Below are 22,500 nucleotides of genomic sequence, written 5' to 3' on the forward strand. Positions count from 1 at the left end.
CACATTTCTAAACATAATAGTTTTAATAACTCATCTCTAATAACTGATTTATTTTATCTTTGTCATGATGACAGTAAATAATATTTTACTTGATATTTTTCAAGACACTTCTATACAGCTTAAAGTGAAATTTAAAGGCTTAACTAGGTTAATTAGGGTAACTAGGCAGGTTAGGGTAATTAGACAAGTTAATGTATAATGATGGTTTGTTCTGTAGAGTATAGAAAAAATATATAGCTTAAAGGGGCTAATAATTTTGTGGCTAAAATTGTTTTCAAAAAATTAAAAACTGCTTTTATTTTAGCTGAAATAATACCAACAAGACTTTCTCAAGAAGAAAAAATATTATCAGACATACTCTAAAAATTTCCTTGCTCTGATAAACATCATTTGAGAAATATTTTAAAAAGAAAAAAATTAAAAGAGGGGCTCATAATTCTGAATTCAACTGTGTATATATATATATATATATATATATATATATATATATATATATATATATATATATATATATATATTGACTTACACTGGTCTTGGTGGACTGTTCATCTTCCATCAGTGCTGTGGCATCATTAGGTCTTGTTTTGCTTGCTCATGACATTCAAAAGCACCTTTGAGTTTTGCGGCCGTTTGAGAGCGAGCACCTGATGATGGGCAGAACCTGCTGTAATTATTCCATCAGTGATGAGAGCTGTTGTCATTTTGCTCATGCAAGTAAAGCATTCAATTATGGGAATTAATCAATTCTCCCTTTCCTTTGCTGGATGAAGGTCGTGCTGCGCTTGAGTTGTTGAACAGCGCCCTCTTGTGCTTTTCTTCTGACACGCGCACACACACCCACACACACACAGTTAAACACTTCTAAGGATAAGCAGTTCGAGGATTTTAACACACTAGGATGTGGAGAAATTGGTACACACTCCCTATACAATAAAACAAAGTGAATCAGTGGGTTTGTTTTATATTCTACACTGTAAAAAAATAATCTGTAGATTACAGTTTTGCTTATTTTTTTGTGATTCGTGTTTATTTAAAAATCCCCCTCATTTATTTCTGCATTTGAATTGCATTATTGGAGCTTGATCTCTCTTCCAACAATTTTTAACCTCGAAAAGTTGGGAAAAGGTGACTTTTATGAACATGTAATAGTTTGCGGTGCTATATTTTCTGTGTTGGTGTTGTATATTACGCTACAAAAACCTTGTAAAAAACCACCAGAACATTTACTGTTATTTTACAGACTCATTACTCTTTATGGTATTTCTTATACAATATTAATATTTCAAACGACTATAATAATGTCAACAAAAGTGACTGTGTTAAACTCTAGAAGTGAATTTTCAACATCAAAAGTGGACAGGGTTGTTGCTAGAGCGGATACGTTTGCGGCCGGAAGTTAACGCGAATTATTTCTATTATTTATTAAATTTCTCATTTGTTGTATTTTATTAACGTCTACCCCCACCCCAACCCTAAACCCAACCGTCACAGTAATGTAAAAACTGTAGTTGTACCGAGTATTAGTTAAGTTATCTATTAAATTACCCAATAAAATGTATTTCTAACGTCTACCCCCACCCCAACCCTAAACTCAACCCTCACAGTACTGTAAAAATATTAATTGTTATACAGTGTCATTAAAAAATGCTGCTTTATTAATGTGCATATCGCACTTCCGGCCGGCCGCATATCCGATTTAGACTTCACCAGTGGACAGAGCAGAAATCAACATCCCATAATGCAATTCACAACCGGAAATGAACAGAAAAGACTTGTCAATCCTAAAATACAGAACCTGTTCAGTAACAGACGTTGTTTACAGTGTATTATAAGCTTATTTTGCTCATAAAGTGTTGATAATTGTAAGAGTCATTATTATCAGGCCCAGATTGGCTAATCGGGAGGACTGAGAGAATTCCCGGTGGGCTGGTCTGTTTTTTGGCCGTGAGGGTCGGTGTCTCTAGCTGCTTGCAGTCTCAGCAGTCGCACTTTTTTCATTTATGTATTTATTTGACCGTAGCCTCGCTCTTTTTATTCATTATTTTGCCGCAGCTCTGCTCTTTTTTATTTATTTTCTCGCAGCCCCGTGAGCAAAATGCAGCCTGCAGGTTATTTAATGATGACGTAACTGTCATTCCACCCCAAACAGCGGCACCTTAGTGAATATAAGAATTTAAATAATTAATATTAATGAATATGTTTCAGTGTGGAGTTTGCATGTTCTCCCTGCCTTCGCGTGGGTTTCCTCCGGGTGCTCCGGTTTCCCCCACAGTCCAAAGACATGCGGTACAGGGGAATTGGGTAGGCTAAATTGTCCGTAGTGTATGAGTGTGTGTGTGAATGTGTGTGTGGATGTTTCCCAGAGATGGGTTGTGGCTGGAAGGGCATCCGCTGCGTAAAAACTTGCTGGATAAGTTGGCGGTTCATTCCACTGCAGCCACCACGGATTAATAAAGGGACTAAGCCGACAAGAAAATGAATGAATGAATGAATATTAATGAATATTACACCCGCTCAATGAAAATCAGATGTTAAATTAAAATCTAAAAAGGGGGAAAAAATGAATAAGCCATCAATAGAAAAAGAGTTTTATTCCAAACGCTCCAAATAAACTAGCAACAGAGTGTTCAGAGGAGAAAAGCCCAACATTCTGAAGGCTATAATCACTAATCTGATGGGTGTTTTGAGTTGAAACTTTACAGACAAGTTCTGGAGACACAAAAGACGCATCTTAAATCTTAAAAATGGGGTAAAATAGGTGCCCTTTAAACAATTTATTTATCACTTTGAATTTAACATCACCTCCAAATATATAAATACACTTTGTTTAGAAGTATTACTTTAAAATAATCATGTAAAGAGTCATCAGACAAACTTGATGTATTGACATGACTAATATGACATATGTATCGTCAAAGCATTTGTTAAGTTAAACAGGACATTATGAAACTAATGGCGTAGTAATAGTGAAACAAAAAAAACAATAGTTCAATGTTCACGAAAACTTCGAGTACTTTTTTTGAGATGTTAACCGATGTGTGTGTGTTGAGCATCAGTTAAGACAATGTTAGCAGCTGTCAGCTTTAATTGTGGGTGAAACTTGATAATTTGGAGCTTTTGTCAGCTGATTTCAGCTTCCGGGTTTTAAATGATTTTTAGGGCGGGATCAAAATCGGTGACGTAGCGCAAAACTGCAAGTGCAAAGATGACACGTCGGTTTCTCATTATTATTCATAGCCGAGTTTTCTTATCCTATGAGAAGAGCCGGCTTCTTAATTATTCATGACTGCACATGCTTTCCGAAGGCAAGACAGACCTGCCAGTGCCAAGCTGTGAGACACGGACCCACGGCACACATTATTAAGTATATAGTATTATATATTATATATAGTATTATATATATCCTTAAGATATTATTAATTTTTCATATGTAAAGATATTTGCGTATTGCTCTGCGACTTGTGTGTAGTGTGTAAGCCAGGCGCACTTTGCGCAGACAATAGACCGACTTTGTTCTGGTCTAAAGAACAGACTATTTACAGTTTCTCAAAATAGCGACGCGCCAAAACACGCCTGCCTTTTTAGACCAGAACGCCTATGGGCGCACATTTGAGCGCAAATGCATTTGCTATTTAAACAGCGTGGCGCAACACCTCAAAATGACCCTTGCGCCGAGCTAAAAGAAGCAAAAGAGTATTGCGCCACATTGCGCCGGGTGTATGATAGGGCCCTTAAGGTTACACTTATTTAACTCAGACTACCAATCTGCCAATCACTGATGACCTTTTAACTTACTAGCCACACCCTAGCAACCACTTACTGCACCCTAGCGACTGTCCCATAGACTTCCATTGTAAAAAAAAAAAAGCTGCCATTGACTTTATATTGGACATACTAACAGCAAACCAACATTCTCTCTCTCTCTCTCTCTCTCTCTCTCTCTCTCTCTCTCTCTCTCTCTCTCTCTCTCTCTCTCTCTCTCTCTCTTCAGTCTGCTATAAGGTCTGCTGTAATGCGGCGACAATGGCCTCTAAATTAATTTTGTGGATAATGTGTCAATATTAAATGTCCACTTTGACCTGGCCTTGTGCTGATGGTGTCTGGCAGAGACGTCTCTCGGACAGCGCTATCGATTTTCTGCTCTCCGCTCGCTCCCGGCCCCTCTCTCATAGTCCATTATTTTTGATTTTCCCATGAAATACATATCTTTCCTCACTGACATCTGACAAACAGCATATGGAAGTCATTTTATCTACCAATAATGTGTTTGTCAAAAAGTATGAGGCATTAATGGAATTCCGGGCCAAGGATAGGTTGTCACTGATATATCTGGGTGGGCTTGTGTGTGTGTGTTTGTGTCTGTGTATCAGTCATTAAGACTTTCAACACACACACACACACAGACATATACTGTACAGGAGGAGTAATAAGTGTGTGAGTGAGTCGTCATCTTAAGGACAGGCTGTAGAATCCTCAAGGAAATTGTGCCTCCATTTAGAAAAAAGTGTTTGTTTTTTTGTTGTTGTTGTGTGTGTATGTGTCTGTGCGTGTGTGTGTTTGCGTGTGTGTTTTTTTTAATGCAAATTGTGTGTTATCATGTATAGAAACACATGCATTCCTGTAAAACTCACCAGTAAACTCTGTGGGGTCTTAAAAGTATTAAAAGTTGATAAATCAATTAGGCCTGCACAATATATCGCAAAAGTATCGTTATCGCGATAATATTATATGTAATCTACATATCGCTGACATGTGCGATAAATTACATTTTAAGCATTGACTGTTTATTAAAGTTTTACCAATCAGATGGGGCCTTACTGTCTTTAGACCTGCACACACCAACGTATACTGTACAGGTGGAGCAATTAGTGTGTGAGTTGTCATCTTAAAGACAGGCTGTAGAATCCTCAAGGAAATTCTGCCTTCATTTAGGAAAAGGTTTTGTTGTTTGTTATTTGTTTGTGTGTGTGTGCGTGCGTGCGTGCGTGCGTGTGTGTGTTTTAAATGCAAATTGTGTGTTATCATGTATAGAATGTACCTGCACAATATACCGCAAAAGTATCGGTATCGCGATAATAGTATTGGCAATCTACGTATCGCAGACACGTGTGATAGATGACATGTTTCCACTGTATTTGCATTCCTGTAAAACCCACCAGTAAACTCTGTGGGGACTTAAAAGTATTAAAAGTTGATAAATTAATTAGACCTGCACAATATATCGCAAAAGTATCGTTATTGTGATAATAGTAAATGTAATCTACATATCGCTGTCGTGTGTGATAGATTACATTTTGTGCATTGTTTGTTTATCTAAACCTGACCTGTTAGTTGAGGTCTTACTATCTTAAGACCTGCAGACACACACATATACTGTACAGAAGGAGTAATAAGTGTGTGAGTGAGTCGTTATCTTAAGGACAGGCTGTAGAATCCTCAAGGAAATTGTGCCTCCATATAGAAAAAAGTGTTTGTTTGTTTTTGTTGTTTGTTTGTTTGTTTGTGTGTCTGTTTTTTATGCAAACTGTGTGTAATCATGTGTGGAAACACTTGCATTCATGTACAGCCCACCAGTAAACTCTGTGGGGTCTTAAAAGGTATAAAAAGTTTATAAGTCAATTAGCCCTAAAAAGGTACGGCAAAAGTATCGTTATCGCGATAATATTATTGGTAATCTGCGTATTGCAGACAAGTGTGATAGATTCAGCTTGATCTCACGAGATAACATATTTAACTTTTTGTCAGTTTAGTGGCTAATTCGTACAAATTTATACGAGTTCAGTCGTTCGAAATTGTACGATTTTTAAAAAGGAGGCGTGGCACCTAACCCCACCCCTAAACCCAACGGTCATTGGGGCATGAGCATATCGTACTAAATTGTACGGATTAGATCGTACAAATTTATCCGAATTAGCTAATAATAGAAAAAATTACGAATTGCAGATATTGTGTTGAATAGATTACATTTTATACATTGTTTGTTTATCTAAACCTGACCAGTTAGATGGGGTCCTACTATCTTCAGACCTGCAGACACACACATATACTGTACAGGAGGAGTAGTAAGTGTGTGTGTACGTCGTCATCTTAAGAAAAGACTGTAGAATCCTCGGGAAAATTGTGCATCCATTTAGAAAGAAGTGTTTGTTTTTTGTTGCTCTATTATTTTTATTTTATTTTATTATTATTATTATTTTTTATAAGCCAGACTGTGTGTTATCCTGTATAGAAACACATGCATTCCTGTAAAACCCACCAGTAAACTCTGTGGGGTTTTAACAAGTATTAAAAGTGGATAAATCAGCTAGGCCTGCACAATATATCGCAAAAGTATCATTATCCTGATTGTAGTATTGTAATCTACATATCGCTGACACGTGTGATAGATTACACTTTGTGCATTGTTTGTTTATCTAAATCTGACCAATCAGATAGGGCCCTACTATTTTTAGCCCCGCCTCTCAGTAGTTGCTGTTCTGCTATTAGCTGAAGCCCAAAGATGAACCCAGAGCTGAACGTAAACACTAATGGGCGGAGTCAAGACGAGAAATCAAAATGTCAACAGCCAATCAGAGGCAGACTATCTGTACTGTACAAAAATTAAAGTAATCGTTTTAAAAGCAACAGGTTCACTCGCTTATTATATGTAAAGTGAACGAATCATTTTTTTACTGTGCACATAGATGAATCCCCATAGCCAAATGATTCAGTCAGTGTGCAGATAAGCTGTGATTGTCTGTGCTGATATTCAGAGCTCTTGTTCGTGTGATGTTGCTAAATTAAGACATCCTTAAACATAAATCAGAGTGTGCTGCCGATGCTCAGATTCACTCAGAATTTCATCTCTCTTTACATATGCATGAAAATGCTCATAAACAAACACTATTAGGTTGGAGAAATGCTCTTACACACACACACACACACACACACACACACACACACACACACACACACACACACACACATTCTCTGTGCTAATGAGAGGAATTAATTTAATCCATTAACTGCCAGGGAGCGACTGTCACAACAGATCTCCTCGCTCTGCTCGTTTAATGAATAAATGAATATTTGCTCTGCTTTTCTCTCAGCAGAAACATTCACACACACACACACACTCAGCGTTTAATGTTTGTCTGCTGAGCACAAGCTAAACACTATAGCGCTGTCATTCTTCTGCAAACTGTTGAAATATGGCTACAGAGAAAGCCAAAACACTCTTTCTAATGAAGATCCATTCAGGGAACATACATACAGACATGATGAGTAATCACTCTAAGCACACGTGCATAAACACGCACACACACACACACTCTGTACAAAATACACACGTATAGTTGATGTCAGAATTATTAGCCCCCCTGTTTCTTTTTTTTTTCCCCAATTTCTGTTTAACAGAGAGCAGATTTCTTTAACACATTTCTAATCATAATAGTTTTAATAACTCATTTCTAATAACAGATTTATTTTATCTTTGCCATGATGACAGTAAATATTATTTTGCTGGATATTTTTTATACAGCTTAAAGTGACATTTAAAGGCTTAACTAGGTTAATTAGGTTAACTAGGCAGGTTAGGGTAATTAGGCAAGTTATAACGATGGTTTGTGCTTTAGACTTTCGAAAAAAATTGCTTAAAGGGGCTAATAATATTAATAATAAAATGTTTTTTTTTTTTTATTAAAACTGCTTTTATAACAAATAAGACTTTCTCCAGAAGAAAAAATATTATCGGACATACTGTGAAAATTTCCTAGCTCTGATAAACATCATTTGGGAAATATTTAAAAAAGAAAACAAATTCAAAGGGAGGCTAATAATTCTGACTTCGACTGTATGTCAGAGTGGCTGATGGTAAATATAAACAGTTGAAGTCAGCATTATTAATCCTCCTGAATTATTAGCCTCTACCCCTCCTATATGTTTTTTCCCATTAAAATGTTTGTGGTTTTATTTCAATGATTGTACTCAATTGTCAAAAACAGAACGAAAAAACTGAGCAATTCTTCATTGAAAAATCTCACATTTAAATCCGACCAATAAAGAACTTTTGATCAATATTTCAGAAAGCACATTTGAATATCACCAGAAGTGACATTCAACAATGTTTATTAAATTTTTTTTCAAAATGACTTTTTAAAACAGTAAATTTTTTGACAGGAGGTCACATTTTGGTCGCGAACGCATTCTCGGAGAGCCTTCCTGACTGAATGAATGGAATAAACTGTTTTCCACCAAGGCTTCCCGGGGTGCTGAAATATAATTGGCTGAATTGGTATTGGGCGGGTTAAAGAGACCAAAACAAAGACAGATGTCCCGGCACATAACGCCCATTTTCAAAGCAGAATATCTGACTTCAGCGTCGTTTTTCAGATAAACAAGAACGTTCACTTCGCATGTTTCTAAAATATCTGCAAACATATCGGTGAAGTCAGAATCTTTAGCCCCCCTTTTGATTTTCTTTCTCTCTTTTTAAATATTTCCCAAATGATGTTTAACAGAGCAAGGAAATTTTCACACAGTATGTCTGATAATATTTTTTCTTCTGGAGAAAGTCTTTTTTGTTTTATTTCAGCTAGAATAAAAGCAGTTTTTATTTTTTTAACACCATTTTAGGGTCAATATTATTAGCCCCTTTAAGCTAATTTTTTTTCTGATAGTCTACAGAACAAACCATCCTACAATAACTTGCCTAATTACCCTAACCTGCCTAGTTACCCTAATTAACCTAGTTAAGCCTTTAAATGTCACTTTAAGCTGTATAGAAGTGTCTTGAAGAATATCTAGTCTAATATTGTTTACTGTCATCATGGCAAAGATAAAATAAATCAGTTATTAGAGATGAGTTATTAAACTTGGCTCTATTTTGACGCGTAATGCATTCAGGGCGTGTCAGAATCCACTTTTGCTAATTTAAGGACGGGAAAATGCGCTTTGCGCCATGGCACATGGTCTAAAAGGGTTGAGTTTATTTTCTTAATGAGTTATAGGTGTGTTTTGAGAATAAACCAATCAGAGTCTCATCTCCCATTCCCTTAAAGAGCCAGCTGCGTCACGCCATTAGCGCATTTGCTATTTACATGACAGAAAGTAAGTGTACATGGAAAAACTGAGCATTTCACAAGCAAGAAAACAGTTAAATAGAGCATCTACAGCGCGAGAATGAGAGATAAGGCATCTCATAATCTAGTTTAACAATCGCTCTCTAGATAGGGAAACCTTGTACGCATAGACATCAACTAGCCTATAAATAATTAATTGCGTTCGTTAAGAGCAAAGATTTGTTTCAAAACTATTTCTAAATTCAGTTCTAATTTCCAGCAAACGAACAAATGAACAATAAGAACGAAGTGTGGTCAAAAACCTGAGTTATATCCTAAAACACATGCTGTGCCCCATATGGTCTAAAACCTGACAGGTGGGCAAATCTAAGCTTGTTTTTAATAAAACAAATATAAAAATGGATATAATAAATAATACTGCTAATAATAATAACATTATACAAAAGCAAATTGTTATGAATGAACTGAAAAAGCCTCCCGAGATGAAGAAGACATGAAGGCAGTGATTTTGTAGGCTAGAAAATAATGTTTTGTAATATTTTAATCCTTTATATATATATATATATATATATATATATTTTTTTTTTTTTTTTTTTCTTATTATATCCTATATATATATACAAAATATTTTAATTCTTTTTCATATGTAAAGATATTTGCGTACTGCTCTACATCTTGTGTGTATTAAGCAAGTGTGTAATAGAGGCGCACAACTTACGCGCTCTGCGCTGGACTTTAGACCAGCTTTGATCTGGTCTACTGAAAAATCTATTATAGTTTGTCTAAATAGCCGTGCGCCTCAGAACGCCTTCCTTTTTTGGCCAGAACGCCTATGGGCTCACATATGAGCGCTAATGCATTTGCTGTTTAAACAGCGCAGCGCAACACGTCAAAACAACTCTTGTATCAGACTGAAACTAGCAGACACAACTGCGTCGCGCCTTGCGCCACATTGCACCGGGTGTATGATTATGATTAGAAATGTGTTGAAAAAACCTTTTCTCTACGTTAAACAGAAATTGGGGGAAAAAATAAACAGGGGGGTTAATAATCCTGAATTCAACTGTATATGGTATTTTTATGCTTTAGAAGAGTCAAAAACACACAGCACCTTTAACTCGTGTTTGGACAACATTACAGTATTGTGTGCAACCCAGCATTTTTACAGTGAAGGTGCTCGATTTTAAAATAACGGTGCTTTAAAAAGTCCTTCAATCTGCAGTGCATGAAAGCGTGGACAGTGTTCTTTGCTAAAAGAGAAATCAGTCAGCAGTATTCTCTCCTGTCTCTGTTTTTTTGGTGTGTGTGTGTGAGAGAGAGAGACCAGTTGACCCGCTCATCTGACCTCTCGTCTGTCCACTCGCTGCTGATGTTTTTTTATTTATTTTTCTTCTCTCTCCTCCAGAGGAAGTTTCTCTCGCGGAGCAGGTGAGGAGGATAAAGGATATCGAGGCCATCGAGAGCGACTCTTTTGTTCCTCAGGCTTTCAAATCATCCCGGGACGCCAGCAAGGTAAGTCTCTCCCGCTCTCACGGCTCTATATTTCTCTGATTTGATTTCCCTTCTCGCTGGGTTTTGTTGCGTTTGTCCGCAGATGAAATGATTCCCATTAAATTCCGTTTGCTCGGTGGCACCTGTCCGTTTTTGGCTGTGGGAGTGGGCCGCATCGGGCCTGGTGGGCTGGCATTAGTGAATCTGGACCCGCCGGCATTAAATTACATTACTAACAAATGCTCGCTGATCTGCGCGCTCTGAGACAAAAGGTGACAGTTGAAATAAGTCCAGATGATCGATTGCAGGCTCTCCGCTGCTGAATTGAGGAATGCGTGCGGACTTCTGCGCTACGCTAGCATCGCTGAGCTAATGCTAGACTTGCACTAAAGGATTTTTTTTTGGATGATCTTCAAATGGAAATGCACATGGAGAGCATTCTTTATATAAACAATCACACACACATGCACCAGGGCTACACGATATTGGAGAAATGACATTGTGATGATTTAGTTTTCTCGATTTTTATATCGAGTATACCCTCATGAACAGCTCTATTTCAGATGAGTTTAGGATTTTAGATTGATTGGGATGGTTTGGACTGTAAAAACAAATCTGTTAAGAGTTTCTGTATGTTGTGTGCAGTGGTGGAGAGAGTTCTGAAAAATCAGACTCAAGTTAAAGAACCATTACCATTGCCTAAAAATGTAGTGTAAGTAGAGTTAGGATGCTTTCACACTTGGTTCATTTGCCTGGACCGTACCCAAGTTCGATTGTTGTCTACCCATGCCACCTCCTCGGTTGGTTTGTGTTCACACTGTCTTTTTCCTTCTGAACCCCGGTACGCTTGCGTCATCGAGCTGCTGTTTTGTTTACGGCCGTTGCCAGGTGGCGGTCACGAAAGCAAGCGCCGAAATGGAAAGACGTCCGCACATCGCGGTCATTCTGCTTTTACTGAAGCTTTTGGTTTCGGACATACAGAAAGCGACTCGCGTCCATCTGCCGCAAACATATTATGCACATTCAGAACATCACACAGCGTCTGCAGAAGCTGTTTTTGGAGGAGACAAGCAGACATCACTGTGTATCACTGCGTTTGCTCTGGCTCAGTCCCGCGCATGTCACCAAGGTATGAAACGTGACACACACACACAAACACGAACCCGAACGTTATTCGGGTTATGAAAGTTATGAAATCGATAGTTTGTTGTACAGTTGGCGGTTTACTTCCATGATTTGGTACGATTGCATTCACATCAGAAGTGAACCAGAGTTCGCATGAACCGTACCCCAGACCACCTCTTTCAGGCGGACTCGCGTACGGTTCACGGGTGCGCAACCGAGTTCAGAAGGCACGTTCACACTAGCTAAACGTACCGTACTATGATGTCAAACGAACCCGGGTGCGGACCAAAAGTGCTAGAGTGAAGCACCCTAAAAGTATCTCTTGTAAATATTACTCAAAGCTTGAGTAAAAAGTAGCCCTTTCAAAAGTACGCAAGAGTAGTGAGTAGTGAGTATTACGCTGTGAAAAGCTGATGCGTTTACATGTAATTTGTGCATGTGTGTGTAAACGTAACATTCTGTAGTGCATTTAATGATTGCCCAGCAGACACACAACATCAGAAGACATTAATATTAGGTTAGATTTAGATCATGAGGTCAGGTGACCAAAATTCAATGTCTAGCCAGTGTGTAAGGACAGTGTTATTTAAATGTCCAACAATGACGTTGATATTTGGTTAATTTTAGGTTGTTAGAAAGTGACTAAAATCCAACGTCAAACCAACATCTCACACCAACGTCATATTAACATCAAATACTGACATTTATTTACAAGCTGCATGGGTGTAGATTTGGTTTTGATATTGGTGGGGATATTGTTTGTAAAATCTAAATGTTATTTCATATTTAACAAGTTAAACTCTGCGGACCCGGTATCCGTGACGTCATCGACTTTCTCTTTAAGATTTAAAGGGCTAGCATTGCACCAGACCCCCTTAAGTGGTTTCGTTTGAAAGTGTAGAATCTATATTTTATGCACACATGCATCACTTTGGTTTTTATTCTACTGTATAAAAGTTATTTACACTTAAATACACAGTATTTTGGATGCCCGAGCTGGGTATTGAACATTGGTTCATTTTCATATTTTTATATGACACATGTACAAGTTATAGCTCAAATGAAAGCTCTTGCCGGTGCTCATACGGTTCTACCATTCTTTATACTGAATTATATTCACATATCAAACAGTTGCCAAATAAATCGCGGTGTTTCCATGGCGCAGAAGTGAAAACAATACATTTATGATCAATAAGCAGCCCCAGATAGCACAGACAGCTGTCATCTCTTACCTTATGCTGTGCGCTTCAGGGCCATTCTCCTCTGTTTTTGAGCTGATGTGCATAAGTAATGCTTTTATATGTCTGACGTGCTCCAAACTCAGTGAATTATGTTTGATCAAACAAAAGAATAGTGAAATATGAAATCAATGATCGCTCCCTGTGGCTTGTACAGCACCTCTCATCAGTTGGAATACAATAACTTTTGCATAGATTATGGTGGAGACATTTTTCTTTTCTCCTATGATTACAGACATGTGCAGGAACCAAAAAAATTAATTACAGCACTCTAGACCACACAGAACCTAAAAGGTACACTTTCAAATTTTATTAAAAAAAAATACAAAAAGCGCCTCTTTTTTAGGTGTTTATTATAACACAGACAACATATACAGATATTTTAAACACTTTTAATAGTGTTTTATGAAAATTCAAAGGGTTTTCTTTAAAATGATACCAAATTTCTGCATTTACACCTCTGCATGTGGATTTGGGAAGCTTTTAAATTTGGGTAGGCAAAATCCAGGCGGAAATCCCCAAATAACAGCAGAGTTTAACTGGTTAACAGACTTCCATTGTAATAAAATAAATCATGTTAAAGTCAATGGTTACAGGTTTTCAACAATTTTAAATATATATCTTATTTTGTGTTCAACAACAAAAACAAAATAGAATGAAGCTAATGAAGTTTTGAAAGAAGTAAAGGGAGAGTAAATGATGACAGAATGTATCTACATTTTTAGGTGAACAGTCCCTTTAACAGACCGTGACCTTGAAGATAAAGGAAATTATTTGGCAGGTCTGTGTGGGATGTGAAGGACAAGATTCAGCAAATGTGTCCTTCAGAAAGCAGCAGAAAGTTGTGTTTATACTGCCATCATTCGTTCACACTTAGAATTGCAGTTCAGCTCTCAGTGTGTGTGGCTCAACTTAACTGTGGATCAAAAATAAGTCTTAGTGGGTTTCATTTGTTTCCACCTTTACACTGTAATTCAGTTTAAATGGGTGAGAATGAAAGTTCATTAAGCAAGCAGGTTCAGCCCCAATTAATGAGTATTGATAATGTCACTCATAAATGCAAAATGGGCTGGCGGAGTATGTAGTGCTGTCAAGAAGGTCGCTGCCTGGTTCGAGCCTTGGCTGGGTCAGTTGGCATTTCTGTGTGGAGTTTGCATGTTCTCCCCGTGTTCGCGTGGGACATTGTTTTTTTTTTTTAGTGTGAATTAACTCTGCTGCTATTTGGGGATTTCCGCCTGGATTTTGCCTACCCAAATTTAAAAGCTTCCCAAATCCACATGCAGAGGTGTAAATGCAAAAATTTGGTATCATTTTAAAGAAAACCCTTTGAATTTTCATAAAAAACTATTGAAAGTGTTTAAAATATCTGTATATGTTGTCTGTGTTATAATAAACACCTAAAAAAGAGGCGCTTTTTGTATTTTTTTTATAAACTCAAATGTGAAAGTGTACCTTTTAGGTTGTGTGTGGTCGAGCGTGCTGTAATTAATTTCGGTGGTTTCTGCACATGTCTGTAATCATAGGAGAAAAGAAAAATGTCTCCACCATAATCTATGCGAAAGTTCTTGTATTCCAACTGATGAGAGGTGCTGTACAAGCCACAGGGAGCGATCATTGATTTCATATTTCACTATTCTTTTGTTTGATCAAACATAATTCACTGTGTTTGGAGCACGTCAGACATATAAAAGGATTACTTATACACATCACCTCAAAAACAGAGGAGAATGGCCCTGAAGCACACAGCATAAGGTAAGAGATGGCAGCTGTCTGTGCTATCTGGGGCTGCTTATTGATCATAAATGTATTCCTTTCACTTCTGCGCCATGAAAACATTACGATTCATTCGGCAACTGTTTGATATGTGAATATAATTCAGTATAAAGAATGCTGGAACTGTATGAGCACCGACAAGAGCTTTCATTTGAGCTATAACTTGTACATGTGTCATATGAAAAATATGAAAATGAACCAATGTTCAATACCCAGCTCGGGTTTCCAAAATACTGTGTGTTTAAGTGTAAATAACTTTCGTACAGTAGAATAAAAACCAAAGTAATGCATATGTGCATAAAATATAGATTCTACACTTTCAAACGACACCACTAAAGGGGGTCTGGTGCAATGCTAGCCCTTTAAATCTTAAAGAGAACGTCGATGACGTCACAGACCCGGTACCGCGTCCGCAGAGTTTAACTTGTTTGAAATAATATAGTTTGTTAATATCATTAAATAAATAAATGATTTTAAAACATGGCTAATAAAAATAGCATCTTGCTAAGGAAATGTCCTGTAAGAAATGTCCTTATCACATTGCTCAACAACAAAATTGCATATTTTCCAGTATCATGCAGCCCTAGTTTTGGCGAATGCCTTTTTTTTAACTACACACTTTTATACAAATGAAATGGTAATAATTGATCAAACAAATCAGCCACTTTTCTGACAATATGTAAATTTTCCAGATGAGCTCAGACTATTAAATTGTGTTCAAAAGCGTCTCCTGAATGACTAAATGTATTAAAAACATGTGAAGGAGAGGATTTGAATATTAGGGAACACTTGATTTTAAGGCACATTTCATGCTATTAACAGACCATTAATTAATAATTTTAGCTCAATAAACTACTGATTAGCTGCTTATTAACAGTCAGTAAGGTAGTTGGGGTTGGGTATTAGCTTGGATTAGGGATGTAGAATAAGATCATACTTTATAAGTGCTAATAATCAGTTGATATCTTCATAATAGGCAGGTGATTCGCCAAATAGCATGAATTGTGACCTAAACTAAAGTGTTACTGAATATTATGAGTGAAACGAATGCCTGCAATAATTAAGGACTCAGTGTTGATTCTCCTGTTTGTTTTGTTTATTTGTGTATTTATAGGTGACTGAATGTCCTGAAATAAAGACAGAGGCAGAGACTGTGAAGGTGGAAGTCAGCGTTCTGCCCACCTCCATCACTTACAATGACAGCGACACCCTGGCCCACCCTAATGTAAGAGTGTGTTTGGTGCATCAACACATCTTCATACTCAGATTTGAGTCTGACAAGGCACATTTGTGGGATTTTTTTATTTATAAAAACAGTATAAAGCACTTTGTGTGGTTCCATATTGGGTTTCACACAATCCCATTATGTTTTCCCAGCACAAATTAAGTTAACGTAAACAGCAGCCTCCTCATAATGCAAGCCAGAAGATGTTTAGAGGGTCCAGAAAAGTCAATAACAGGTGTTTCCTATTACAATCAGGTTTAAGGCGGAGCTAACTCTCAATCTCACCCGGTTGGACTCTATTTGTCATAGGACATCACAGTTTACCATGTGATTTTATTTCAGTTACAATTAAAGACCTACTTTATTAATTACTCACCGGCCACTTTATTAGGTACACCTGTCCAACTGCTTGTTAATGCAAATTTCTAATCAGCCAATCACTTGGCAGCGACTCCATTTAGGCATGTAGACATGGTCAAGACGATCTGCTGCTGTTTAAACCGAGCATCAGGATGGGGAAGAAAGGGGATTTAAGTGACTTTGAACTTGACATGGTTATTGGTGCCAGATGGGCTGCTCTGAGTATTTCAGAAACTGCTGATCTACTGGGATATTCACGCACAACCATCTAATCATAGAGTTTACAGAGAATGGTCTGAAAAAGAGGAAATATCCGGTGAGCGGCAGTTCTGTGGGCCTTGTTGATGCCAGAGGTCAGAGGAGAATGGCCAGACTGGTTCCAGCTGATAGAAAGGCAACAGTAACTCAAATGAGCACTCGTTACAACCGAGCTCTGCAGAAGAGCATCTCTGAACACACACAAGGTCCAACCTTGAGGCGGATGGGCTACAGCAGCAGAAGACCACACCGGGTGCCGCTCCTGTCAGCTAAGAACAGGAAACTGAGGCTACAATTCACACAGACTCACCAAAACTGCACAATAGAAGATTGGAGAAACGTTGCTGCTCTGATGAGTCTCCATTTCTGCTGACACATTTGGATGGTCGGGTCAGAATTTGACATCAACAACATGAAAGCATGGATCCATCCTGCCTTGTATCAGCGGTTCAGGCTGGTGGTGGTGGTGGTGTAATGGTGTGGGGGAGATTTTCTGCACACTTTGGGTTCATTAGTACCAATTGAGCGTCATGTCAACACCACAGCCTACAGTATTGCTGCTGACCATGTCCATCCCTTTATGACAACATTGTACTCATCTTCTGATGGCTACTTCCAGCACGATGTCATAACGCACAAATCATCTCAGACTGGTTTCTTAAACATGACATTGAAATGGCCTCCATAGTCACCAGATCACAATCCAATAGAGCACCTTTGGGATGTGGTGGAACTGGAGATTCACATCATGGATGTGCAGCCGACAAATCTGCAGCAACTGATTCTGTCATGTCAATATGGAGCAAAATCTCTGAGGAATATTTTAAGTACCTTGTTGAATCTCTGCCACGAAGGATTAAGGCAGTTCTGAAGGCAAAAGCCGGTGCTTGTGAGGTGTACCTAATAAAGTGGCCGGTGAGTATATTTCTTTTTTACTTGAGTTTCTGACTTGTTTCTAGTCCAAATGTCTAAAAAATTCTAAAATTAAGAAACATTTTCTAGGTTAAAAAAATGTTCTTTTGTTTTCAGAAATAATTCTGTGTCAATATTAGATGTGTTTTTCAAAATATTCTGCCAGTAAGGGAAAAAGTAAAATAAACATATGTTAAAATGAAACCAAGATTACCCTATCGGTAGATTATTTAGCTTGTTTTAAGGGAAAATTCACCTAATTTTGACTCAATATTTCTGAAAACAAAACTTATTTTTTGCATGTATTAAAATGCTTCTTGATTTAAGAATCTTTAAATATTTGGACTAGAAACAAGACAAGATATTTAAGTAAGAAAAGCATTTTAAAAATTGCAATGTTGTTTGGGCAAACACAGAAGTTTGAGAAAACCTGACCTAATTAATCTTTCGTTTAAATATACTAAGTAACACTACAACATTTATATATTTATTTTGTACAAAGACAATGAAAACAGTTTATTATATGGATTGCTTTAGAGTAGGATAAAGTGTGAATACAGTATAAAACTCCAATCTCTGCCTCTTTCATAAGGCACAGAAATCCAACATGCATTCAACGTGTGTGTAAAAAAACTGCGAGGCAATCTCGCAAACTTCTGCAATCCGTTTAAAAGGAAAATATTATGCGCAATTGACATCCAATAAGACTCCGTTATCGTGGGCCCAGCATCCAAAGTTACACTTAAGCTTCCCAAAAGGCCTCCAATCAATAATTCTCTTATTCCAATACTTATTTCCCTCCCCGTCCTGGAAAAAGAAATTGCCTGTTTCAGAGGCTCCGTTTCTTGACAACCCACTCAGGGCTCTTCTTCGGCACCCTCAGTAATATTGGCAGACAGAATTTGCTGTGAAAGTGCGCTCCGTCTCCCTCCGTCTGCAAACTGGGTTATGTGTGACTGATGCAGATGAGCTCGACAGGCTGATCTATTGCAGCAATATGCCCGAGGCGAGAGAGAGAGCCCTGATCACCAGTAATGATTCAATCATTTAGCCGCCGACTCTTACTGTATCTACTGTAATTTCAAACTCGTTAGCCGTGCTTCGCTAGGTGCGTTAAGAGTCAGAGGAGACTCGTTGTCGTGTCGTGGAATGGCCTACAAAAAAAAAGATAAGATGCAGAAGGCGACACACATGCACATACACATAATGCACAAGAATACAAACATGTTGTACTAAAACTGAACAAAATAAGCCATAACGAGCAGGAAGAGGCGAAAGCCCAAAAGACTTATTTAAACCTCTACCTAAATAATAATAATAAATAAATAATAATAATAATAATAACAACAACAACAATCATAGTAATAATAATAATAATAATAATAATAATAATAATAACAACAACAATCATAGTAATAATAATAATAATAATAATAGCAATAATAATAATAATAACAACATAATAATAATAAAACAATAATAACAGTAATTGTAAGAATAATAATCATGGTAATAATAATAATAATAATACCAATAATAATAATAATAACAACAACAATCATAGTAATAATAATAATAATAATAACATATTAATAATAACAATCATAGAAATAATAATAATAATAATAATAACAACAATCATAGTAATAATAATAATAATAATAATAATAATAACATATTAATAATAACAATCATAGAAATAATAATAATAATAATAACAACAATCATAGTAATAATAATAATAATAATAATAATAATAATAAAAATTATAATAACAATAATAATAATAATAATAACATATTAATAATAACAATCATAGAAATAATAATAATAATAACAACAACAATCATAGTAATAATAATAATAATAATAATAATAATAATAACATATTAATAATAAAACAATAATAACAGTAATTGTAATAATAATAATCATAGTAATAATAATAATAATAATAATAATAATACCAATAATGATAATAATAATAATAATAATAATAATAATAAAAATAACAATAACAACAAGAAGATGAAGAATTCATTCATTTTTTCTGGATTAGTCCCTTTATTAATCAGGAGTCGCCACAGCGGAATGAACCGCCAACTTATCCATAATATGTTTTACACAGCGCATGACCTTCCAGCTGCAACCCATCTCTGGGAAGCACCCATACACTTTCATTCACAAACATACACTATGGACAATTCACCTATACCATCTTTGGACTGTGGGGGAAACCGGAGCACCCGGAAGAAACCCAGATGAACATGGAGAGAACAGGCAAACTCCACAGAGAAATGCCAACTAACTCAGCTTAGATTCGAACCAGTGACCTTCTTGCTGAAAGGCGACAGTGCTACCCACTGCAAAACTGTGCTGGCTATAATAATAATTATTATAAAATAATAATAATAATATTAATAATAATAATAATAATAATAACAATAAAATAATAATAATGATAATAATAATAATAATAACAATAAAATAATAATAATAACAATAAAATGATAATAATAATACAATAATAATAATAATAATAATAATAAAATAATAATAATACAATAATAATAATAATAATAATAATAATAATGAGACAATGACAAAACAATTGCATTACAACAAATGCTAAATTACAGCTAAACGTGAATAATGAACACACACACACACACACAGAGTATTAGTGACTCCATAGAATGTGGATTCTTGATGCAGCGTCCTTGTACTCACTGAAATTTCTCCAGATTCCTTGAATCTTTTAATGGTGTTCTGCACTGTTGAAGGTGAAATATCCAAATGTCTTCCTCTCTTTCTTTGAGGAACATTGTTTTTAAACATTTCAATCATTTTCTTTTGTGTTCATTGGCCAACTGGCGATCCTAGGCCCATCTCTGCTCCTAAAGGACTAGACCTTGCTTGGATGCTGCTTCTGTATAATTACATAATTACAATCACCTGTTGACATCACCTGTTTCAAATCAGATCATCTAACCCAGTGGTTCCCAACCTTTTTCTCTGGGGCCCCCCCCATGAACATATAGAAACATTGGAGCCCCCCCAACAAATAAATACACACGCACGCACACACATATGTACCGTATATGTGTGTGTATATATATATATATATATATATATATATATATATATATATATATATATATATATATATATATATATATATATATTTACTGTATGTGTGTGTTTATGTGTATTTAGATAGGCTTTGTCATACTGTCTAATCTTTTTCTTCGCCTCTGAAGAATCATTGCATTGACGTTTCTCTGCCATTTTGGTTTTGATTTTGCCTTTACGAGAAGTTTGACAAGCACATTGCACAAGTGAGCAAAATGTAAAAAATAATTTATTTATTTTAACTATTTTTACTATTATGTTGGAATTTTAAGCATGTGTTTTGATTTTGATTTTTTTTTTGGTACTTAAAAATACATAATAGTAGGGCTGATTTTTGGAAAAATCATAATCACAATTACTTTGGTCATAATTGTAATCACAATTATTCAAAACGATTATCAGTTAAAGTCAAAATTATTAGCGCTCCTGAGAATTTTTTATTTTATAAATATTTCCCAAATTATGTTTAACAGAACAAGGAATTTAAAAGTATTTCCTTTAATATTTTTTTTTCTTCTAGGCTTATTTGTTTTATTTTAGCTAGAATAAAAGCAGGTTTAAATATTTTGAAACGTATTTTAAGATCAATATTATTAACACCCTTAAGCAATATATATTTTTGATTGTCTGCAGAAGAAACTACTGTTATACAATGACTTGCCTAATTACTCAAATAAGCCTTTGAATTGCACTTTAATTTGAATGCTTGTATTTTGAAAAAACATCTAGTAAAATATTATGTGCTGTCATCACAGCAAAGATAAAAGAAATCAGTAATTAGAAATGAGATATCAAAACTATTATGTTCAGAAATAAGTAAAAAATAAAAATAAAATATTTCTTTCCATTAAACAGAAATTGGCCAGGAAAAGGGTTGCTAATATTCAGGAGGGCTAATAATTCTGACTTCAAGTGTATATATACAGTTATTTTCCACCCTGCAAAGGAAAAAGAAATAAATACAATAGAATAAAAATATAAAACAAACTGTGCTTTAAGCATCTTTACTGTAAGAAAAACACTTTAGCTACAAAAATCCTTCAGTCAAGAGCAGAGAAACATTTTCTTGTTATGTTTGATTAATGATAAAACAGGCGGCAGCAGGAATAGTACACTGTCTCTTTAATGGTTTCTCTTTCACGTCTTTTAAACCTCAACTCGTTTGTTTATTACACAAATGAGGGTTAATATAAATAATCACTAAACACCGCGTTTTGACACCTATTTGACCATTAAAGCGCTCACGTTAAGATGACTTTAGATGTCTGCGCTCCTCTGCTCGTCTCAGTGTGCGAATGAGAGCGAATGCTGACCGGCCGCATGCTTCTGACTGCGTGTGCGTGTTGCACACACACATAAGCACGCGGTCTTTCACAACACGTGTACAACTGGAAAGGGGGCAGTATATGATGCATATAATCGTTTATCTTGATTAATGCTTTTTTATAATCGTTTGAAATCGAAATCGGATTTTGGATTAATTGTACAGCCCTATATAATAGTGGAGCATTTTTATGCCTTTTTCTACCTCAACACTTATCCTCTCCCGCGCCCCCCTTGTGAACTCTGGCGCCCCCCTTAGGGGGGCGCGGACCCCAGGTTGGGAACCACTGATCTAACCCACAGGTGTCAAACTCAGTTCCAAAAGGGCCGCAGCTCTGCACAGTTTAGTTCCAACCCTAATTAAACACACCTGATCAATCTAATTGAGTCCTTCAGGCTTGTTTGAAACCTACAGGTAAGTGTGTTGGAGCAGGGTTGGAACTAAACTGTGCAGGGCTTCGGCCCTTTTGGAACTGAGTTTGACACCCCTGCTCTAACCGATTCAATAATATCCAGCTGCAGATTACTAGTCCCAAAGAGCATAGAATCACCAAGAGGCGACACTCTAGTGCAATTTGGGAAACAGCCACTAGATGGCGGGGCG

At 36.4% G+C, this 22,500-nt stretch overlaps 1 protein-coding gene across 1 annotated transcript in view; it reads left to right on the forward strand.

The window, feature by feature from the left end:
• Positions 1-22,500, forward strand: part of rsrc1 (arginine/serine-rich coiled-coil 1) — a 226,042-nt gene that overhangs the window by 197,425 nt on the left and 6,117 nt on the right. The window contains 2 exon segments of the mRNA NM_212947.2: positions 10,465-10,571; positions 15,801-15,911. Of these exon segments, the coding sequence (NP_998112.2) occupies positions 10,465-10,571; positions 15,801-15,911 (218 nt within the window).

This window comes from Danio rerio, chromosome 15 (assembly GCF_049306965.1).
Source record: "Danio rerio strain Tuebingen ecotype United States chromosome 15, GRCz12tu, whole genome shotgun sequence".
Taxonomy (NCBI): domain Eukaryota; kingdom Metazoa; phylum Chordata; class Actinopteri; order Cypriniformes; family Danionidae; genus Danio; species Danio rerio.